The sequence below is a fragment of the Telmatherina bonti genome (assembly GCF_933228915.1).
Source record: "Telmatherina bonti genome assembly, chromosome: 16".
Classification (NCBI taxonomy): Eukaryota; Metazoa; Chordata; class Actinopteri; order Atheriniformes; family Telmatherinidae; genus Telmatherina; species Telmatherina bonti.
Genome location: NC_136614.1, coordinates 8,287,479 through 8,305,208, shown reverse-complemented (window position 1 = coordinate 8,305,208; position 17,730 = coordinate 8,287,479). Strand labels below are relative to the sequence as shown.

Below are 17,730 nucleotides of genomic sequence, written 5' to 3'. Positions count from 1 at the left end.
ATCCAGTCTGCAGAAACTGGACAAACTGATGCAGAATCAACTTTGGAATCGGAGACTAGGAGCTGAAACCACATCTGTTCTGCAGGAGGTTAACATCCTGATTACCATGTGACCCATCAGAGATGGACTGGACCCGGTTTTCCTGGCGGTCTGACTCATGCTACTGTATGTCTAACCTTGGACGAGCTGGTTTGAACCTTGAATTTTCCCTCGGGCATGAATAAAATATCTTTGATTTGATAATGATAATGTTAGTGTTAGCAAAGTGGGAACGAACCATTTGGTTCCAACCAGTCAATACCGACAAGTCTCAGGTCCAGTTCCATCTAAAACCACGAGGTCTAGATTTAGTCAAGACCTTCACGTTCTCGATTTCAGGTTCCAAAGAAAGACCCAAACACAAAAACAAAGTCCTGAATCAAAACCATCAGGACAGAGAAGTCCCAGGTGAACCCGCACATTTGGAGTGAAGACCGCAATGAAACCCTGATGGGGACTCGCTCCGTTCCGGACGAAGACCGCGATAAAACCCTGGTGGAGACTCGCTCCGTTCCGGACGAAGACCGCGATAAAACCCTGGTGGAGACTCGCTCCGTTCCGGACGAAGACCGGGATAAAACCCTGGTGGAGACTCGCTCCGTTCCGGACGAAGACCGCGATAAAACCCTGGTGGAGACTCGCTCCGTTCCGGACGAAGACCGCGATAAAACCCTGGTGGAGACTCGCTCCGTTCCAGACGAAGACCGCGATAAAACCCTGGTGGAGACTCGCCCCGTTCCGGACGAAGACCGCGATAAAACCCTGGTGGAGACTCGCTCCGTTCCGGACGAAGACCGCGATAAAACCCTGGTTGAGACTCGCCCCGTTCCGGACGAAGACCGCGATAAAACCCTGGTGGAGACTCGCTCCGTTCCGGACGAAGACCGGGATAAAACCCTGGTGGAGACTCGCTCCGTTCCGGACGAAGACCGCGATAAAACCCTGGTGGAGACTCGCTCCGTTCCGGACGAAGACCGCGATAAAACCCTGGTGGAGACTCGCTCCGTTCCGGACGAAGACCGCGATAAAACCCTGGTGGAGACTCGCTCCGTTCCGGACGAAGACCGCGATAAAACCCTGGTGGAGACTCGCTCCGTTCCGGACGAAGACCGTGATAAAACCCTGGTGGAGACTCGCTCCGTTCCGGACGAAGACCGTGATAAAACCCTGGTGGAGACTCGCTCCGTTCCGGACGAAGACCGTGATAAAACCCTGGTGGAGACTCGCTCCGTTCCGGACGAAGACCGCGATAAAACCCTGGTGGAGACTCGCTCCGTTCCGGACGAAGACCGTGATAAAACCCTGGTGGAGACTCGCTCCGTTCCGGACGAAGACCGTGATAAAACCCTGGTGGAGACTCGCTCCGTTCCGGACGAAGACCGTGATAAAACCCTGGTGGAGACTCGCTCCGTTCCGGACGAAGACCGTGATAAAACCCTGGTGGAGACTCGCTCCGTTCCGGACGAAGACCGTGATAAAACCCTGGTGGAGACTCGCTCCGTTCCGGACGAAGACCGCGATAAAACCCTGGTGGAGACTCGCTCCGTTCCGGACGAAGACCGCGATAAAACCCTGGTGGAGACTCACTCCGTTCCGGACGAAGACCGCGATAAAACCCTGGTGGAGACTCGCTCCGTTCCGGACGAAGACCGCGATAAAACCCTGGTGGAAACTCGCCCCGTTCCGGACGAAGACCGGGATAAAACCCTGGTGGAGACTCGCTCCGTTCCGGACGAAGACCGGGATAAAACCCTGGTGGAGACTCGCTCCGTTCCGGACGAAGACTGCAATGAAACCCTGGTGGAGACTCGCCCCGTTCCGGACGAAGACCGCGATAAAACCCTGGTGGAGACTCGCTCCGTTCCGGACGAAGACCGCGATAAAACCCTGGTGGAGACTCGCTCCGTTCTGGACGAAGACTGCAATGAAACCCTGGTGGAGACTCGCCCCGTTCCGGACGAAGACCGGGATAAAACCCTGGTGGAGACTCGCTCCGTTCCGGACGAAGACCGCGATAAAACCCTGGTGGAAACTCGCCCCGTTCCGGACGAAGACCGTGATAAAACCCTGGTGGAGACTCGCTCCGTTCCGGACGAAGACTGCAATGAAACCCTGGTGGAGACTCGCCCCGTTCCGGACGAAGACCGGGATAAAACCCTGGTGGAGACTCGCTCCGTTCCGGACGAAGACCGCGATAAAACCCTGGTGGAAACTCGCCCCGTTCCGGACGAAGACCGTGATAAAACCCTGGTGGAGAATCGCTCCGTTCCGGACGAATACTGCAATGAAACCCTGGTGGAGACTCGCCCCGTTCCGGACGAAGACCGGGATAAAACCCTGGTGGAGACTCGCTCCGTTCCGGACGAAGACCGTGATAAAACCCTGGTGGAGAATCGCTCCGTTCCGGACGAATACTGCAATGAAACCCTGGTGGAGACTCGCCCCGTTCCGGACGAAGACCGGGATAAAACCCTGGTGGAGACTCGCCCCGTTCCGGACGAAGACCGTGATAAAACCCTGGTGGAGACTCGCTCCGTTCCGGACGAAGACCGGGATAAAACCCTGGTGGAGACTCGCTCCGTTCCGGACGAAGACCGCGATAAAACCCTGGTGGAGACTCGCTCCGTTCCGGACGAAGACCGGGATAAAACCCTGGTGGAGACTCGCTCCGTTCCGGACGAAGACCGCGATAAAACCCTGGTGGAGACTCGCTCCGTTCCGGACGAAGACTGCAATGAAACCCTGGTCAAGACTCGGCTCGTTTCAGATGAAGACTACAAAACCCTCTAAGTCCAGAGGAAGGGCTTCTGTCAGGTGTGGAGACGGGTCTATCCCAACGATCCAGCATGTCCTGAGTCCGGTGAGGATGTTGAGGTCTCCGTGGAGACCGGGAGAAACCCAGCCGAGCTGCGTTCACAGTGTTCAACCAGTTCATGTACGTTTATTTAACATGGTGGAACATAGAAAGATCTCATTCTGAAGAAACAACGCCGTTTTCTGTCTGTACATTTCTTACAACATGTTTGGTGTCAGGACAGTCCCGCCCCCCCGATCCGAAACACACAGCCCCCCACCCCCATCAGACTCCAGAAAACATCCTGAAACTGAGGTCTTCAGAACCGGACGCCACCTGCTGGAGCTCCAACGTACATCATCTATTTACAGGAGGATGAAGGTGGAGGATTCGATTGGTGGAGGAGTCATAAAAAGCCCCGCCCCCCCCCCTCATCTGACACTGCTGTGGTTTGGCAAAATACTGATGGTCAAACTGCAGATGTTAAAAAATTCACATTTAAAAAACAAAAGGTATTGCACCAGAACGAAGGATGTGACTGAACATCAGTGTTTCCTGTTTCAGCACGACAGAAACGTTTATCTACAACATTTAAATACCGCTGCCCCCCCCCCCCATCCCAAAGAACCGAAACAAAGCCAGAACCACCGTCACACTTCGCTTCAAACTAAAGAATTAAAAAATTCAAATCCAAGTATTAAATATTTTTGTATTAAAATGATTTAAAAACCCAAATAAAGGTGTGCAGATGGAGCCGATAGATTCTTTATATATTCATCTGTAGGTAAAAACTTTCCGCTCTTAAATAAAAATAGAATAGAAGCCAGTTTGTCACGCGGAGCTGCTCGCAGCGCCACTGAGCGCGCTCCATTTGCGTCACGAGCGGCTCATTTTAAACAGTACTTCACACATGACGGCCGCCACGGATGGGTTGAGGGCGGCCGCCAGTGAGACGTCCAGCAGCCGGTTCTCGTACAGAACGAACTCCGTCCTGTTCTCCTCCAACCTCGCCATGGCCAGCAGCGCCCTGGCGGCGCGGCACATCATGTTGATGCTGGGCGGCTCTGGCGGCACGGTGGCGTGCAGCAGGCTGTGCGGGTTCTGCTGGTACTGAGCCATGGCCACGCTGTCCTCCAGGAAGCCGATCAGAGCCGCCACGCTGCCTTTCTGCAGGGTGATGGCCCTCGCCGCGGTCGGGTCGCCCTGCGCCAGGTTGGACAGCACGGCGACCGCCATCTCCCGGCACACCTGGCTCTTCCGCTCCCCCACCAGGCGCACCAGTGTGGAGAAGAGCTTCTGCTGGCGACTGAAGGGCGGCGTGGCGAGCAGCAGGTCCACGTTGCAGTCCTGGATGCTCAGTTTGCAAAGACACTCCAGCACCAGCCTGCGGGGGGTGAGCGAGGAGAAGCCCCCCGCCGAGGAGAAGGGGTCCTGGGCCTCGGCGGACGGACACACCATCCAGTGGAGCAGCCCGTCCAGGATGGGCAGGCAGATGCTCTCGGGGTACAGCGACAGGTCCAGCTGGCCAGAGATGTTGGCCAGCGTCACCAGCGTGTTTTCCCTGAGCGCCGCCACACAGTCCCACCACCACTCGTCCCGGCTGCAGGCCAGACCCTGCTCCTCCTCTCGCTGGTAGGTGGGGGGTGTCCGTTTCCTGCGGGGGTGGTGGTGGTGCAGCAGCACCAGCCGGCCCAGGATCAACACCAGGCCGGGGTGGCGCGACAGGACGGCGTCATTTCCGGGGACGAAGGAGAGGCCGCGCACCACGTTGGAGATGCAGGTGCAGCTTCGGGCCAGAGAGTCCTGCCAGGACTCAGCCATGGACAGCGGCGCTTCGTCCCAACAGCGCGCTTCATCCTCCAGCTGGCTGATGGGACTCTGAGCCGCCTCGCCGTGAGCTGGCGACCGCCGACCTCTGACCTCTGGAGAGGAATCTGGAAAACAGGACATAAGAGGAAACAAGTAATTTTCTACGAGTCCAAGTCAAGTTGTAGGTTACAGCAGGAATAAACATGTTTACAGCAGAAATAAACACATTTACAGCAGAAATAAACACATTTACAGCAGAAATAAACATGTTTACAGCAGAAATAAACATGTTTACAGCAGAAATAAACACGTTTACAGCAGGAATAAACATGTTTACAGCATAGTTCAGCATATTTAGGGGCGTGTCCTTTTGATTGACAGGTACCCGATCTCCCGCTTCAAGTCAGAAGAACGTAGAACAACCGCGGTTTTTAGCCGGTTAGCAACGTGACTTTACTTACCTCCGTTAGCTGGTTAGCTGCTGTAATCTCCAGGTTAGCTCCGTTAGCTCTTAGCTACAGAAAGCTCGGAGTTCACTCGATGTCAATCATCCACCATGACGCTCACAGCCCCCCTCTCAGCTCCACCTCTTTGCCCATATTTGTATTTTCCGGGCGAGACGACGCGCATGCTGCTGCCAAGGTGGTGATGGTAGGAACCGCCCACCGAGCTTCAATTCAGCTCTTCAGAAACCTACAGGTGACGTCACGGAGGCTCCGCCCATCTTTTACAGTCTACAGTTCTTCCACATCTGATCAGGAGCCATTTCTTTTCTTCTAACATATTCATGCTAATCTGAGGAGTTAACATGACTTATTAATACTTAATAGTACTTTAATAATCCCACTAGTGGACAATTATTCTGTTTTTGACAGAAAACAGAAAAGTAAATAATTCTGTTATGAATTACAAAGGTAGCAACAAGCTAACATGTCCACTGCTGTGTTTCTACGCTCGTTGCTAACATAGATGCTAACAGTAAGCTTTCATATTAGCATCTGACGTCTTTTAAGGTGGATTTTTATTCATTGTCTGATATTTGATTTTTTTTTTATACCCAAATGTTTTTATGAATTATGTAGATGCATCATGTGATGGATCGCTAGGCTTCGCCCACATCTAAACTAACGGCTAAAATTTAAATGATAGTGGGCGGAGCTTGACGGTACAGCTGGAGTGCGAACTCTGCCGTCTCACCTTAAGACTGGTTTATTAAACGAATCAGTTATTGATTTAAAAGAAATATTTGGGTAGTTTACGTGTTTACCTTCTGGGTTTTCACACGGCAACCTCCTCTCGACACCTCTGTCTGCCTGATCCTCCTCCGCTGCCTCCCTTCTTGGACTCCTCCCCTCGTCTCCTGCCACCTCCTCCATCGGCTCCTCCCTCCACAGCGGGTCTGGGGGGGTGAAGTCTCCTGTCTGCGGCTCTAAGTGCGTTTGGATGTGGGTGGTGGAGTCTCCGCCTCCGGCCTTCCAGTGCAGGAGGCCGCTGATGAAACCATTGGGTCGGCTGAGTTTGGCCCAGCACTCCTCCACCTCCTCCCACCCCTCCCCCAACTCCTCCACCTTAACTGGCAGCTTGTCGTATTTGCTGGCCTGTTTGGGGCGTGGCTCCTCCTGCTCCTGCTTCACCTCCTCTTTTATGATCGGTTTCCTGTCTTCCATCTCCTGTGGAGTGGAGAGTGCCGGTGGCGTCTCTTCAGCCTCCTCTGCTGACCTCCTCTGCATCCCGCGCTCCTCCCCCGACTCAGGAGCAGGAGCCGGTGGCTCCTTCAGCAGTTCCTGCTCCTCGGGGAAGGGGCCCAGGAGAGTCCTCTGGCCCTCCGTCCCCACCTCGTACTCCTTCAGGATACCAAAGATCTTGATGAGGCAGCGGCGGTAAAACTCTACAATGAGCTCCAGGAAGCCTGGCAGCTGCAGGACGACACACACCGTTGCCACGGTTACAGAAACCTTTGCTGACATGCGGCGGTTAGGTGTGTGTGTGTTTGTGTGTGTGGTACAGCTCACCTGTGTGAGGTTGAAGGAGCCCACCGTGCTGTCGTCATACAGCAGGATGTTGATGGTGTCCAGCGCCCAGGTGCTCTCCGCCAACAGGCCCGACTTCAGCGACATCATCACTCGCCATGCCTCGGGGGTTCCTGGTCAACCACAAGGCCAAGCTGTGAGTAGGTCTCAGTGTGTACGCGTGTCTGTGTGTGTGTGTGTGTGTGTGTGTGTGTGTGTGTGGGAGGTCTGACCTGTGTCCTTGGATGTCAGTCGTCGCCGTGGCTTCAGATTGGGGGGCGTGGCCTCCACAGAGCCGGGAGGGAAGCTGAACTCTCTGTGGACGAGTGGGAGGCCCTGGGGGGGCAGGGGTCCGGGCGGGGGCCCTGGCAGGGCCGCTTTCTTCATGGAGGACAGGTAGGGGGCGCTGTTGGGCGACAGAGACCCTCCGAGGGGTCGGGGGAAAGAGGAGGGGCTGTGGGAGCGCGCCACATGGTTAGGGACAGTGGGCGTGGCCTGGAAGGAGGAGGGGGGCGGTCTGGATGACAGGGGGGCCATGGAGGGAGAGGAGGAGGAGGTCGAGTGTGGGGGGAATGGAGACTGGCGTTGGTTGAGGAGACTGGGGGGCCACTGGTTGTCCTGGGGGGGCCCTCCTTCCTGTTCATCCCCTCGGTTCATCCCGGGATAGGGGGGCCCCTGGCCTTGCCGACTGTACGTGTACCCCGTATCGGTCCTGGGGGGCCACACGTTTGACTGCGGCCCCTCCCCAGGCCCTCCAGACACCGCAGGTGGTCCTGAGCCCATCATGCCGTGCTGCAGGGGTCCCTGCCGGTCCCGGCTGTACTGATAAGGATACTGGGTGGGTCGGCGCTCGGGGCCCATGAAGCCCCCCCCTCCTGCCCCAAACGGGCCGAAGACGTCGGGCTGCTGGGCGCCGAACTGCTGCACACCCAACGCCTCACCCTCATGCCGCTTGGTGGGGGGGTACAGCCCCTCCATCGGACGCTTGTAGCCCTGCAGAAACAGAGACCCTGTCAGAGACCAGGAACCTGCCAGAGACCAGGACTTTCCAGAGACCAGGACCCTGTTAGAGACCAGGACCCTGCCAGAGACCAGGTCTTTCCAGAGACCAGGACCCTGTTAGAGACCAGGACCCTGCCAGAGACCCATACCCTGCCAGGGACCAGGACCCTGCCAGAGACCAGGACCCTGCCAGAGACCAGGACCCTGCCAGAGACCAGGACCCAGCCAGAGACCAGAGAGGCTTACCTGCTGCTGAGGGTAGAGGGGCTGATGGGAAGTGTAGGCCATGCTTTGAGGATACTGGGGTCCATAAGCATCGTGTCCATGCCTGAAGGGAAGAAGAGTCGAGGTTTCAGAAAGAAACACGTTAAACTGATTTCATTCACAAACAGGAACATCAGGAAGCTGGACTCCTCTGGGTCGGGTCAGAGCGGTGTCTTCTAGTGTTCTAGCGGTTTTGGTTCTGGACAAGCTCTCAGACGGAGTTGTGACTCTTTCGGTATATTTTGCTAAAGGATTGTTTTCTCAGAAAAAGCAGAGAAAAAAGCTGAAGTTTTTTTATGGCAGCAAAAATAAGGATCTCATCAGGAAGAAAGCGGAGAGGTCGGGACGAGACTTAGCGGCTGGGCTAGGTACGGGTCACATGGTCTCAGGATCTAAATCTGCGTGCTGAAGCGCCCTCTGCTGGAAGAGAACAGCATCTCTCCGGCTCACGTCTGTTCACACAGACGCTTTAGGGCGGCTCGATGATGACAAAATTATAATCAGGATTATTTTGACTGAAATTGAGATATCCATTATTTAACACGATTATCCTTTTATCTTGAACAAAATTAATGCATTTAACATTAAACTTTGGCTTTTAAATAAAGTCTTTAGGATTCCAACAAATAACATGAAGCTTTGTCTTGACAAGGTGAAAATACTGATATAAACTGAATAGATAAATATAAGTAAGGATTAACCAAGGCTGCGGGTTGTGGTGTTCTAGACTCCGCGCCGTGCATTAAAACCGTCTAACACACGGTTATGAGTTATTTAATCTACTTATACCATCATTTCTTTTCCATAACATTTGCTGAAGTATAGAAACTTTTTCATGTCGGCCTGGATGTACGTTTCATGCCAAACAACTGCTGTCAGGCTGCAGCGCATTTCTCTCATTCACCTGTTAAAAGACAGCTGATCTGAACCAGGTGGTTAAGGCGTTGCTATGGTAACACCCTGTAACGGAGGGATATTACAGTGTTTAACTCGCCGAACTACTTCATCTTCATGCCGCTTATCCGGGGTCGGGTCGCGGGGGCAGCAGCCTAAGCAGGGAAGCCCAGACTTCCCTCTCCCCAGCCACATTTGCCAACTCTGCGAGGGGGATCCCAAGGCGTTCCCAGGCCAGCCGAGAGATATAATCCCTCCAGCGTGTCCTGGGTCTCCCCCGGGGTCTCCTCCCAGAGGGACGTGCCTGGAACACCTCACCAGGGAGGTCCAGGAGGCATCCTGACCAGATGCCCAAGCCACCTCAACTGGTTCCTCTCGATGCAGAGGAGCAGCGGCTCTACTCTTGAGCCCCTCCCGGATGACCGAGCTCAGCCACCTGTATATGAGATCTCGTTCTTTCGGTCACGACCCACAGCTCATGACCATAGGTGAGGGTAGGAAAGTAGATCGACTGGTAAATCGAGAGCTTGGCCTTCTGGCTCAGGTCCTTCTTCACCACGACAGACCGGCGCAGAGTCCGCATTACTGCAGACGCCGGACCGATCCGTCTGTTGATCTCACGCTCCATCCTTCCCTCACTCGTGAACAAGACCCCGAGATATTTAAACTCCTCCACTTGAGGCAGGACCTCACTCCCGACCCGGAGAGGGCAATCCACCCTATTCCGGCTGAGGACCATGGTCTCAGATTTGGAGGTGCTGATTCTCATCCCAGCCGCTTCACACTCAGCCGTGAATCGTTCAAGCAAGAGCTGGAGATCACGACCAGATGAAGCCAACAGGACCACGTCATCTGCAAAAAGCAGGGACCCAATCCTGAGGCCATCAAGTCGGATCCCCTCAACACCTCGGCTGCGCCTAGAAATTCTGTCCATATAAGTTATGAACAGAATCGGTGATAAAGGGCAGCCTTGGCGGAGTCCAACCCTCACCGGAAACGAATCCGACTTACTACCAGCAATGTGGTCCTTGGACCTGTCATCCAGGGACCGGACAACTCACACTAGGGGGTGCGGTATCCCATACTCCCGGAGTACCCCCCACAGGAGCCCCCAGGGGACGCGGTCCAACGCCTTCTCCAGGTCCACAAAGCACATGTAGACTGGTTGGGCAAACTCCCATGCCCCCTCCTGGACCCCAAAGAGGGTATAGAGCTGGTCTACTGTTCCGCGAAAACCACAATGCTCCTCCTCAATCCGGGATTTGACTATCCGGCGGACCCTCCTCTCCAGGACCCCTGAATAGACCTTCCCAGGGAGGCTGAGGAGTGGGATTCCCCTGTAATTGGAACACACCCTCCGGTCCCCCTTCTTAAAAAGGGGGACCACCACCCCAGTCTGCCAATCCAGCGGTACTGCCCCTGATGTCCACGCAATGCTGCAGAGGCATGTCAGCCAGGACAGTCCCACAGCATCCAGAGCCTTAAGGAACTCCGGGCGGATCTCATCCACCCCTGGGGCCTTGCCGCCAAGGAGCTTTTTGACCACCTCAGCGACTTCAGCCCCAGAGATAGGAGAGTCCACCCCTGAGTCCACCAGCTCTGCTTCCTCATCGGAAGACGTGTTGGTAGGATTGAGGAGGTCTTCGAAGTATTCCTTCCACCAACCCACATCGTCCCGAGTTGAGGTCAGCAGGTCCCCATCTCCACTGTACACAGTATTGATGGAGCACTGCTTCCCCCTCCTGAGCCGCCGGACGGTGGACCAGAAATTCCTCGAAGCCGTCCGGAAGTCTTTCTCTATGGTCTTGCTGAACTCCTCCCATGCCCGAGTTTTTGCCTCGGCGACAGCCAAAGCCGCCTGTCGCTTAGCCCGTCGGTACCCATCAGCTGCCTCCAGAGTCCCACAGGCCAAGAAGGCCCGATAGGACTCCTTCTTCAGCTTGATGGCATCCCTCACTGCTGGTGTCCACCAACGAGTCCTGGGATTACCGCCACGACAGGCACCAACGACCTTACAGCCACAGCTCCGGCTGGCCGCCTCAACAATAGAGGCACGGAATACAGCCCATTCAGACTCAATGTCCCCCGCTTCACTCGGGACATGTTAGAAGCTCTGCTGAAGGTGGGAGTTGAAGCTCGCTCTGACAGGGGACTGAGCCAGAAGTTCCCAGCAGACCCTCACAACACATTTGGGCCTGCCAGATCTGACCGGCTTCCTCCCCCACCATCTGAGCCAACTCACCACCAGGTGGTGATCAGTTGACAGCTCCGCCCCCCTCTTCACCCGAGTGTCAAAGGCATGTGGCCGCAGGTTCGACGATACGACTACAAAATCCATCATCGAACTGCAGCCCAGGGAATCCTGAAGCCAGGTGTACATATGGACACTCTTATGTTGGAACATGGTGTTCGTTATGGACAATCCATGACGAGCACAGAAGTCCAATAACAAAACACCATTTGGGTTCAGAGGAGGGGGACCATGCCTCCCAATCACTCCCCTCCAGGTCTCACTGTCATTGCCCACGTGAGCATTGAAGTCCCCCAGCAGAACTATGGAGTCCCCAGAAGGAGCACCCTCCAGCACTCCCTACAAGGACTCCAGAAAGGGTGGGTACTCTGAACTGCCGTTCGGTGCATAAGCATAGACAACAGTCAGGACCCGTCCCCCCACCCGGAGGCGGAGGGAAACTACCCTTTCATCCACCGGGGTAAACCCCAACGTGCAGGCACCAAGCTGGGGGCTGATGAGAATGCCCACACCTGCTCGGCGCCTCTCACCATGAGCAACTCCAGAGTGGAAGAAGGTCCAGCCCCTCTTGAGGGTACTGGTTCCAGAGCCCAAGCCATGCGTCGAGGTGAGTCCAACTATATCTAGCTGGAACCGCTTAACCTCGCGTACAAGCTCAGGCTCCTTCCCCACCAGAGAGGTGACGTTCCACGTCCCTAGTGCCAGCTTCTGCAGCCGGGGATCGGACCGCCAGGGTCCCCGCCCCTTGCTGCCGCCCAGCTCACATTGCACCCGACCCCTACGGCTCCTCCCGCAGATGGTGAGCCCACAGGAGGTGGGGCCCATGTAACCCTTTCGGGCTGAGCCCCATGGGCGAAGGCCCGGCCACCAGACGCTCGCTCTCGTACCCCACCTCCAGGCCAGGCTCCAGAGGGGGGTCCCGGTAACCCACGTCCGGGCAAGGGAACATTTCTGCCCGAGTTTGTGTTCATCATAGGGGTCTTGTGAGCCGTACTTGGTCTGGTCCCTCCCCTAGACATAAAGCCCCAGACAACATAGCTGCTGTCGGAGCCGACTGAGACTGGCCGCCTGGGAGTGCTTTAAGACGGGAGAGGCTCCCGCTGCTTCTTCCTTACAGTAACTGCAGAACAATATGTGCCTTCAAGTCAGTCGCCAAAACACCAGAAAAGTCTCTAATAACTCCAGTAAAAGCTGCTAGATTTGTCGCTTTTAACAAAAAAAGTCTCCAGATTAAGCGAGAAAGTCGCCAAGTTGGCAACAGTGTCTGAATGAAAGCAAAGCGGCTGTGGGAGGAGTTTACAGCACAGCGCTGCAATGCCAGAGACGCTTGATTAGCAGCTGAAGACAGCAGGAGAGGAAACTGCAGAGAGAGAAATAATCCCACCCTTTTATTTTTATCATCGTTGGAAACCCAGATCGTAGTTGAGATTAAAATCTGATTAATCACCCAGACCTAAGACACTGTTCTGGTTCTGTTCTGGTCCAGGGTCGCAGGACCCTGGTGCATTCTGGCAAACCGAGCATGTTTACACCTGAACCAGTGAAACTCCACAGCGCCAAACAAACATCTTGGAGATGTGGGATGCAAGCTGAAGGTCATCAGGTGTCACCAGGGTGAATTATTACAGGATTACAATCTGTTCCAGATTAATCTGAGACTGAAAGAAAACCTTTAGAAACCCTGAAAGTCCCTGAAAAGTAGATTAAATAAAAGAAAGTTAGAATCTCTGCAAGCATCGCTTTGAACTAGATTTTTTACTTTTCATCAGTAAAACATGGGTATTCCAGAGTTCCTGCCCGACATCTTCAGAGCTTCAGACGTCTTGCTGCAAACCTTGAAGCTTTAGTTCTGAAATGTTAAAATCTTCTGGTGTGCACGTGAGCTCTGGCGTTTTGCAGTTTCAAATTGACAGGAGGATGTTTTCCAGCTCCTCTCACCTCTGATGTGCGTATCTGCTGCTGGGATACATGCTGGCCTCGTTTCCAGACTGACCCATGCTGTTTTGCCCCGCGGCAGGGGCCATGCTTCCCTCCGGACCCATCCCCTGCTCCGGCCTGCAGGACACGGGCAAGGGAACAGACGGGTATCAGGATGTTGACGGGAAGCGCTGGGTTTGAGCAGAAGGAAGATGAGGAGTAGTTCTGTAACTGGAAATCTCACCTCCGCTCGTAGGGATACTGCGGTCTGGGGCCCATCGCTGGCAGGGGCCTGGAGGGGGGCCCACGGGGGTACAGGTCCTGCATGGCACTACTGGGCATCTGCCTGGGAGTGAAAGCCTCACTGGATCCTGGACCTGAGGAGCAGAGAATACAATTCAAACCCTCCATCAGGGACGTGGACCTGAACCAGACCAATTCCACCAGCAGGGGGCAGCAGAACACACAGAACAGGTTCAGTCCTGGTGGCTGGGTCTGGTTCTGGGTTACAGGGACCTGAAACCCACCAGCAGAGACCCTTCCAGAGAAACTCAGGTTTGGACCAGCAGGTGAATCTGAACCAAGAAACAGGATTCAGCACCCGGTGCAGATCCTGGTGTTTGGTCTCCTTACCCTTCCTTGAGCCTCCATACGAGTCCTTGCCGGCATCATACGGCATCCTCATGGAAGGGTCTGCTGGGCCTCCTCCCGGCTGGTAGGGGCCACCACCGGGTCCAGGACCTCGCTTGTTGTTGAAGGCAGGATCACTTCCTTCAGAGAAGGGGTCCTGGACACTCACGCCTCCCATGCTCCTGAGACCAGATGAGAAATGGTGGTTAATCTACGGCTTGTCCTTCGCTGGATATGATCAGGTTTCCTGCTTCGTGCTGGAGGAGAAGCCGTTAGGTCACATAACAGCTGCACAATCAGCTGACTGATGACAGCGCCGCTGGTTGGAGCGGCGAGTTCAGCCGCTCCAACCAGCTCCAACGGCTGGTTGGAGCGGCTTCCACCCTACACACACAACACAATGTGCAACCTGGCTAGAAACAGTCTGTGGTGCGCACCAAAGCTCGATGATGGGCCCCACTGAGCTTTTCCAGTTCAGACAAGATTAAATAAAACCAGTTTAATCAGACTGAATCTCCTCCTGAAGCTTTACCAGTAAACCAGACCAGTTTTCCCAAAGAAGAGCTGAACTCTGGAGGTGTGGATGAGCCGGCCAGCCTACCTGCTTCCAGGCAGGGGGACCATCTGGCTGTGCGGGGTGGAGGCGGGGGTCGGGGGCTTCAGCTCTACAGGGGCCTCGGTCAGGGAGCTGCTGCTGGACTGAGGCGTGTTGGGCCCTTGTAAGGAGCCTGAGTTTGCTGCAGGAAGCACACAGAAAACATGGCGTCACACCACAGCCGACATGAGGCGACGGTACAAATACGTCATGAAAACACAAGTTCAGAACCAGGAAAGACTGAGATAAATAAACTCGCAGACATTTCTCAGTTTTGATAAAACGCAAGAAGGTTTCTGGTTCAAACGTGATGATCTGCTGCTTTCATGTCAACTTCCTCCATTTGGGTGAAACCAGATGAAACCAAACATCTGGATCTGAGATTCTACAGAACAAGCGACGAACAGGAAGCAACATTCAGCGTCGCTGTGCTCAGACGCAACAGGAAATATTCCGGCAGACACGCCGAGCGATGAAACAATGCAGACGAGATGAAGGTGATGTGTTTCGGAGCGACCGAGGAAAGTCAGTCGCAGCGGACGGCTTTGTGGTCGCATCCTCGTGTCCTGCACAACATGCAAAGAAAAGGGGTGGAGCTCCTCTTTGTGTTCATGTCAACACCCTGAAGATGTGCACGTTGCCATGGTAACAGGAGCGCATGGAAAGCACGCCCTAATGCACGTGTGAAACTGTGCTTTTTGTGTGTGTGTGTGTGTGTGTGTGTGTGTCTGGAATCAGGGAGGCTCCGTGGGAATTAGGTCAGACTGAGGTCAGTCATGTTTACAATGACTCACTGAGTAGGTTACATAATTAGATGTGTCAGTGTGTGTGTGTGTGTGTGTGTGTGTGTGTGTGTGTGAGAGAAATCAATGAGAGTCTTTTCACAGTCAAACTGAAACGTGCTGGACCAGTTCTTGTCGGGTTCTGGCCCGTGGTTCTGGTGGAACCCAGACTTCTGTGGTACGATGGCAGCCAGAGAAATAATCTAAATTTTGGGATTTAGTTTATAATCCAACGTGATAAAAGTGTAAACCACCGCAGCCCCCCTCACACCTCTTCAGACTGGACTTACTTGCATCTTTTGATGCCAATGTAAAATAATCTGGAAGAAAAGTGAAGTAAACCTCCGGCTTTGGAAAGAATAAATAAATCCTACGTGTTCTTGAACGTTTAGTCGATGCTGTTCTCAAAGAGACAATGTGGAGATTTAGTGCTGCAGCTAACACGGCCTTCTCACCTGGGGAGGGGGGCTGGATCTTGGCCTGCAGGGATGGGGCTTTCTTGCCATCTGTTACAGCAGCCATGGTCTCTGGCGGAGGCTCCTCCCCCCGCTCCACCTTGCACTCGTAGGCGAACAGGTACTGAATGTACTGCTTCTTCAGAGAGCTGGCCGAGCTGCTGGACGTCCCCACGTTCAGCAGGGACGACAGCTCCCGCCACTTCTTGTTCTTGTTCACCTGAGAGGAGAAGCAGGAAACATGAACTCTTCGTCAAATGGAGGACGGGCCGGGCGTCCCAGGTGGTCCCGTCTCACCATGGCCAGACCTCCGATGTCTCTGACAGCCAGGTACAGCCTGCACAGGTCCAGAGGCTTCTTCCCAACAGCCGGCAGGTTTGGGATGGGGGTTCCCCTCTCCTCCATGAAGGACAGGTACCGGTCCACCCACATCCTCCTCTCGGGCTCCGAGCCCATGTCATACAGCCGGGCGATCTTCTCATTGGTCATGGTGGCCACGCTGGGCTTCTGCAGAGACAGACATGAAACAGGTTTCAGCTCCCAGAAGGACGTCACAACGGGAGAGAGACTCAGGGAAGAACAACCAGATGTGCCCAACACCCCTCACATCTGGTTGTAGGTCCGTTCGACGGCAGTGATGCAGAATCAGCAGAGTGTCGAGAAGAACCGAGCCTCTAGTTAGAACATTGGCAGTAAAACGCTCCTTTTCCTCCGAGCTGATGCCAACCAGACTTTTCATTTTCACATCAGCTTGCAGGAGAAACGCCTGAGCAATCATCTTCAAACACAGAAAGCAGTTTACTCCCTTTTTATTCACCAGGAACAAAACAACAAAGCCATGAAGCACATTCACACGTCTGGAGGAGATGCTCTGTGCTACCTGGCCATGGCAGAACGCACCATCACATGACCATGACGCACACATGCCCAGCCTCTACACGCCACAGCACACCGATGCCACGCAGTAGGACGGTTATGAACACGCATCGTCCCGCAGTAGGACGGTTATGAACCCGCATCGTCCCGCAGTAGGACGGTTATGAACCCGCATCGTCCCGCAGTAAGACGGTTATGAACCCGCATCGTCCCGCAGTAGGACGGTTATGAACCCGCATCGTCCCGCAGTAGGACGGTTATGAACACGCATCGTCCCGCAGTAGGACGGTTATGAACCCGCATCGTCCCGCAGTAAGACGGTTATGAACACGCATCGTCCCGCAGTAGGACGGTTATGAACACGCATCGTCCCGCAGTAGGACGGTTCTGAACACGCATCGTCCCGCAGTAGGACGGTTATGAACCCGCATCGTCCCGCAGTAGGACGGTTATGAACACGCATCGTCCCGCAGTAGGACGGTTATGAACACGCATCGTCCCGCAGTAGGACGGTTCTGAACACGCATCGTCCCGCAGTAGGACGGTTATGAACACGCATCGTCCCGCAGTAGGACGGTTCTGAACACGCATCGTCCCGCAGTAGGACGGTTATCAACACGCATCGTCCCGCAGTAGGACGGTTATGAACACGCATCGTCCCGCAGTAGGACGGTTATGAACACGCATCGTCCCGCAGTAGGACGGTTATCAACACGCATCGTCCCGCAGTAGGACGGTTATCAACACGCATCGTCCCGCAGTAGGACGGTTATGAACACGCATCGTCCCGCAGTAGGACGGTTATCAACACGCATCGTCCCGCAGTAGGACGGTTATCAACACGCATCGTCCCGCAGTAGGACGGTTATCAACACACTTTGTTCCGCAGTAGGACGGTTATCAACACACTTTGTTCCGCAGTAGGACGGTTATCAACACACTTTGTTCCGCAGTAGGACGGTTATGAACACAATTTGTTCCGCAGTAGGACGGTTATCAACACACTTTGTTCCGCAGTAGGACGGTTATCAACACAATTTGTTCCGCAGTAGGACGGTTATCAACACAATTTGTTCCGCAGTAGGACGGTTATCAACACACTTTGTTCCGCAGTAGGACGGTTATCAACACAATTTGTTCCGCAGTAGGACGGTTATCAACACACTTTGTTCCGCAGTAGGACGGTTATCAACACAATTTGTTCCGCAGTAGGACGGTTATCAACACACTTTGTTCCGCAGTAGGACGGTTATCAACACACTTTGTTCCGCTGTAGGACGGTTATCAACACACTTTGTTCCGCAGTAGGACGGTTATCAACACACTTTGTTCCGCAGTAGGACGGTTATCAACACACTTTGTTCCGCAGTAGGACGGTTATCAACACAATTTGTTCCGCAGTAGGACGGTTAT

At 54.4% G+C, this 17,730-nt stretch overlaps 1 protein-coding gene across 3 annotated transcripts in view; it reads right to left on the bottom strand.

The window, feature by feature from the left end:
* Positions 1–3,487: 3,487 nt before the first annotated feature.
* arid1b (AT-rich interactive domain 1B) overlaps positions 3,488–17,730 on the bottom strand; it is a 49,048-nt gene continuing 34,805 nt past the window's right edge. For 2 of the 3 annotated variants that reach the window (XM_079255822.1, XM_079255824.1), the window contains 11 exons: positions 15,739–15,948; positions 15,442–15,661; positions 14,211–14,346; positions 13,613–13,791; positions 13,224–13,356; positions 13,001–13,117; positions 7,900–7,981; positions 6,885–7,644; positions 6,655–6,785; positions 5,910–6,558; positions 3,488–4,767 (listed from right to left, as the gene is read on the bottom strand). In XM_079255822.1, coding sequence (XP_079111948.1) covers positions 3,710–4,767; positions 5,910–6,558; positions 6,655–6,785; positions 6,885–7,644; positions 7,900–7,981; positions 13,001–13,117; positions 13,224–13,356; positions 13,613–13,791; positions 14,211–14,346; positions 15,442–15,661; positions 15,739–15,948 — 3,675 coding nt within the window. In that variant the 3' untranslated portion in view covers positions 3,488–3,709. The remainder of the gene's footprint in view (positions 4,768–5,909; positions 6,559–6,654; positions 6,786–6,884; positions 7,645–7,899; positions 7,982–13,000; positions 13,118–13,223; positions 13,357–13,612; positions 13,792–14,210; positions 14,347–15,441; positions 15,662–15,738; positions 15,949–17,730) is intronic. The other variant, XM_079255823.1, reaches the window with a different exon arrangement.